The sequence below is a fragment of the Orycteropus afer genome, unplaced genomic scaffold (assembly GCF_000298275.1).
Source record: "Orycteropus afer afer isolate SDZICR_OR568_19922 unplaced genomic scaffold, OryAfe1.0 scaffold00571, whole genome shotgun sequence".
NCBI classification, from domain to species: Eukaryota; Metazoa; Chordata; class Mammalia; order Tubulidentata; family Orycteropodidae; genus Orycteropus; species Orycteropus afer.
Window position 1 is genome coordinate 693018 of NW_006922158.1, and position 5151 is coordinate 698168.

The 5151-nt window shown below is 43.6% G+C and overlaps 1 protein-coding gene across 1 annotated transcript; it reads left to right on the plus strand.

Annotated features, from left to right (window-relative positions):
- The first annotated feature begins 234 nt into the window (after positions 1 to 234).
- BRS3 (bombesin receptor subtype 3) lies at positions 235 to 4567 on the plus strand. The gene is made up of 3 exons (XM_007956003.2): positions 235 to 668; positions 2426 to 2777; positions 4160 to 4567. The coding sequence occupies exons 1-3, from the start codon at positions 235 to 237 to the stop codon at positions 4565 to 4567; spliced, it is 1194 nt and encodes a 397-aa protein (XP_007954194.1).
- The last annotated feature ends 584 nt before the right edge of the window (positions 4568 to 5151 follow it).

Consider the following 5151-nt stretch of genomic DNA (forward strand, 5'->3'; position numbering starts at 1 on the left):
CCAATAGAACCCCTCCACCTCCCACTCAGTGCTGCTTCCGTAAGCATTTTGCCAAGCATGCTGGGAGATACAGAACAACTGAAGGCAAGGAGTATCCGGATGTCTTACATTCTCTTTGCACTCAGTTCTGTTCTCCTGATGCCATCTCGTTGCTAGACGTGGGCATTAGACGTAGTAATCAACTACGTTTGAACTGAACAGAAGGAATATTAAACATTGAAGTCTCTAGAAGACATGTCTCAGGAAAAGCCTCAGGCACCTAATCAGACTTTGATTTCTATCACAAATGACACAGAATCATCAAGCTCTGTCATCTCTAATGATACCACAAACACAGGCTGGACTGAAGACAATTCTCCAGGAATAGAAGTCCTGTGTGCCATCTACATCACTTATGCTGTGATCATTTCGGTGGGCATTCTTGGAAATGCTATTCTCATCAAAGTCTTTTTCAAGACCAAGTCCATGCAAACAGTGCCAAATATTTTCATCACCAGCCTGGCTTTTGGAGACCTTTTACTTCTGCTAACTTGCGTGCCAGTGGATGCAACCCACTATCTTGCAGACGGATGGCTGTTCGGAAGGATCGGCTGTAAGGTGCTCTCCTTCATCCGGCTGACTTCTGTCGGTGTGTCAGTGTTCACACTGACAATTCTCAGCGCTGACAGGTGAGTTTCTTTTCCATTATATTTGCCAGGGAGTGAAATTAGGTACAAAAGAAAGGAGAGCTTGAGCTTAGCGTTCACTGACCGTGTTCTGCTTTGCTCACATTCTGTAGCCTGGATGTTGGATCGGAGAATCGGGTGGCATTCTAAACAAAAGTTAGTTATAAGAATGCTAAAATTCCTGTGTTAGCATCTGGGGAGACACTAAAATCTCTTGCAATTGTATGCTTTATGGATAATTTATTCTCTTTGAAGTATAATTGTTTGCTTGAAATAATAACGAATGAGGGATTTTTCTCCCCAGTTTATCAAGTAAAGCAAATTGTTTTCAGGTGTGAAAGAAAAAACATTTTTTTTTTGCTTTATACATTAGTGCAGCCTAGTGGTGCAATATAGTCAACATTAAAACATTAGTATAGGTGTGAAATTGACCACATATGCATTACTGTCTTCCGGAGATGTAAAAAGATACATGCATCGGATTGATTTGAAATTCATCAAATGAGTTAATGACAGAAAAATGGTGAGGTTTTCAAGCTTCATGGCAACTCGGTGTAATGTCATCAGTTAGCTGTATTTTTCTATGGGCTTTTAAGGAGCCTTGGTGGTGCAGTGGCTAGATGCTTGGCTGCTAACTAAAAGGTCGGCAGTTCAAACCCCCCAGCTGATCTGTGAGGGAAAGATGAAGCAGTTTTCTTCCGTAAAGATGTACAGCCTCGGAAACCTTATGGGGCAGTTCTGCTGTGCCCTATAGGATTGCTGTGAGTCAGAATCGACTCAATGGCAGTGGGTTTGAGTGGGTATAGCATTCAATGACATTTTCTTTCCGGAGAAATGAATAAAAGCTGCTTGACCTTTAGAACTCCTATGGACAGAGCAGGGGAGACCCTTTCATAGCCAGGTGCTCAGGGTCCGTGTTAGGACATGTTCAGCCTGTATGCTCCTGTATCCCTACTGTGAAATGATAACTGTGAAGGCATTGAGGGGTGGGAATTAAGGCTGAGAATGTTAAAAGTGGTGCTTTATCAAGCCTGCAAGAAGTCTGTAAGTAATCAATGCCTGGCAGGATCATAAGGAATAGATTCTTCAGATTTTGCAATGGAAGAGGAGGAAAGCCTTCCCTGTTTCTTTTTTGGATTTTTGCTGTGGCCAGTCTTATATTCTGTGGAAGGGCAGACTCTTGGAAAGCTTGCAGGTTTTCAGGAGGATTTGTTGGGAGTGCAGAGGCATCGTGCACTGGCACAGGGCTTCCAACTTCACCCTTGCTTGCCCTACGTCTTCCCGCAAATTAGGACTCATGTACAGGCAAGAAATGAACCCTTGACTCTTTACTGCATAAACCCCTGGATTTCTTTTTGTAGCAAGGCTAGGGTCTGCTTACTTAGGAAGAAATAAAAATTTGGTTTAACAGCAGTTATTTACACACAAAGGAGTCTTGGAGAACACTTAGGGTAGCACCTACGTATGAATTGCTCGCATTCAGCAGGAAATCCCTCCTAAAATCACTCCTTTGTCCTGGGGGATGTATACATACAATGATAAAATTGCAAATCTGGAGTACTGCAGTGAGTCAATAAGGAAAAGATGACTAGCACAAATCCAAACTGCTGTGATGCATTGTGTGTATTTGAAACCATCACCACTATCCAGTTGGCCTATGTTGACTTGGCTACCTGCATATGGGTGGGAGGTTGGGCTAGATGACCACAAGGTCTATCCCTACGATTCCGCCGTTTTTACATTTATTTTGGTTCTTCTAGATACAAGGCTGTTGTGAAGCCCCTGGAGCGACAGCCCTCCAATGCCATCCTGAAGACCTGTGCAAAAGCTGGCTGCGTTTGGGTCGTGTCTATGATCATTGCTGTACCAGAAGCTATCTTTTCAAATGTGTACACTTTCCAAGATCGCAACAAAAATGTGACATATGAATCGTGTGCCTCTTACCCTGTGTCTGAGAGGCTCGTGCAAGAGATACATTCTCTGCTGTGCTTTCTGGTGTTTTACATCATCCCACTCTCTATTATCTCTGTCTATTACTCTTTGATTGCTAGGACTCTTTACAAAAGCACCCTGAACATCCCTACTGAGGAGCAAAGCCAAGCCCGCAAGCAGGTATGCATTAATTAGAACGCATGCAAACATGGCTGGAAGGTAGAAGTGAAATTCCAACTTTTGCACCTGTGAGTAATAAGTATAGTAGCAGCATAGTATTTTGGTTAAGAGCTTGGGCTCTGGAGGCTGTCAGACCCAGGTTTCAAACCCAGTCTATTAAAGGTTAACTGAACAATCTTGAGCAATTTACTTAACCTCTCTGGTCCTCAATTTCTCCATCTATAAAATGGAGATGAGGACTAGATGATACCTATGGAATCCCTAGCACAGTTCCTGGCACAAAGTAAGCCTTCAATAAATGGGAGTAATACCAGCATTAGAGAAGGGACAGCTGGAAGTTGGGAGCAGTCAGAAAGTATGAACCCCACGGAGTAGTGAGGAACATCGCACAAGGGGAGACTCTAAGGTAAGGTACATTTTAGTTTAGAAAATATAACAGAATCATATAAATATACAGGACGAGAGAGCTGGCAAGAACCCATAAAATTATTCAATGAAAACCGCAAAGATGAACAAACTGAGGCCCGGGGGGAGGAAGTGCAAGTGGCAAGAAAACACAGCCACTCACAGAAGCTTGATTAAGACCATTGTGAGAGCCAGGTGTGCTTGCCTCGCATAAACACAGCCAGGATACAATTAACGTTGACAAAACCCCCTCCCGAGGGATTTTTTAAAAAAGCACTTCTGTCTTTCTTGTAGGAGGTGGGGTGGGGTTAGATAATCCCATTGACTTCTCTATCAGTGCACAGAGAGCTAAGCTCTTTTGGAGGAATCCAGTCCATTCAGGGGGCTCAAGGGGGGTGCGTGTGAGGCTGCAGTCACCCCTTTCATGCTAATGATCTTCGTTCTGTGGCCACAGGCTGTGTCTTTACTTCACCTGGTTCATACCTCTCAGTAACAGGTATAAGTAAGCTTATGTTCCCATTTGCTTTGTAATCCTTTGACTAGATGGTTAGAATCCATGTAAATTAAAAGTAATTGTTGATACCAACTTGACAACTTTCAGAAACCCCAGACGAGAATGGTGGACCCTAATCAGCCTCGGCTGATACAGTGAAACAGTATAGCAGCTCTTTAATTTCTAAAAAAAAAAAAAAATGAAATGTTGGAGAATTCCACCCCCCTCCTTGAGTTAACTGGAAACATTCTCGGGTAATCTCAAAAGCATGGGTGGGAGTGTCTGAATTAGACCTAATGATTCCAAGTTCAGGGGTGAACAGTACCAACAAACTTGTAGCCACAAGCTGTCTTCCACACTTCGGTTTGTCCATTGCCAATTTCTGTGAAAATCAGAGAATGACTTCTTCCCTGTACTTCCTACGACATCCAGAAAAATCTCTGCCAGCTAATTTTTTTTCCTGCCATTTTTCTCTCCCCTATAGATTGAATCCCGGAAGAGAATTGCCAAAACCGTACTGGTGCTCGTGGCTCTGTTTGCTCTCTGCTGGTTGCCGAATCACCTGCTGTATCTCTACCACTCATTCACTTATCAGACCCACGACCCCTCTGCCATTCACTTTATGGCCACCATTATCTCTCGGGTCATGGCTTTCAGCAATTCTTGCGTAAACCCCTTTGCTCTTTACTGGCTGAGCAAAACTTTCCAGCAGCATTTTAAAGCCCAGTTATTCTGTTGCAAGGCGCATCCTGTGCCTCCCTCTGCTGGAACCCCTCTTAATAACCTTGCTGTATCGCGCAGGGTCCCGGTCTCTGGCAGCTCGCAGGTGTCTGAAATTAGTGTGACCCTGCTTGCTGGGTGTAGTGAGAAGAACGAAGATGACAGAGTCTAGCTTTTCAATTAAAAATGGTATTTTTCCTCCCAGCGTGTGTATCCGACTCAGAGCCGTGCGTAGGTGTATGGTGTCAGAATTTCTGTAGTTTGTGAATTGTGTGGAAATCTGAAGCACCAAGGGTCCCGTTAAGTAAAAGATAAACCATGAGTTTCTTCAAAGGGCAAACACTGGTGTTATGGGGCCTTCCAGATCAGATGAAGATGTGCTAGGTGTAAAGGGACACATTTGTATGTGCCATTGGCTTGTGAGGGAGGTCAAATAGGCCAGCGGGTTGTGAATGAACCAAGCAAGTGAAACGTCAAACTCGCATTGGTTTCCGTGACATCTGTGCTGCTTCTAATTTCTGGTATACTCATGTGATTTGCATAAAATTGTGTTTGTGTTTATGACGCGGCATAAATCTGGAGATTAGACTTTGCAAATGGAAGGGGGATCGAAAGTAGAGATACAATAGCTCTTGGGCCATTTTCTTTACCCAAAAGGCCTTCACACAATGACTTCCCTTTGACATTAATCTCTATTCCACTCTTACAAAATCTGTGCAACTGACATGGAAATGTCTTGGGGTAAACACGCATAAA

Excerpts from the sequence above, each read along its gene's own strand:
- BRS3 (XM_007956003.2), top strand. The coding sequence starts at position 235 with ATGTCTCAGGAAAAGCCTCAGGCACCTAATCAGACTTTGATTTCTATC. Across the intron at positions 669-2,425 it reads ACAATTCTCAGCGCTGACAG|ATACAAGGCTGTTGTGAAGC; the intron begins GTGAGTTTCTTT and ends TGGTTCTTCTAG. Across the intron at positions 2,778-4,159 it reads AAAGCCAAGCCCGCAAGCAG|ATTGAATCCCGGAAGAGAAT; the intron begins GTATGCATTAAT and ends TCTCCCCTATAG.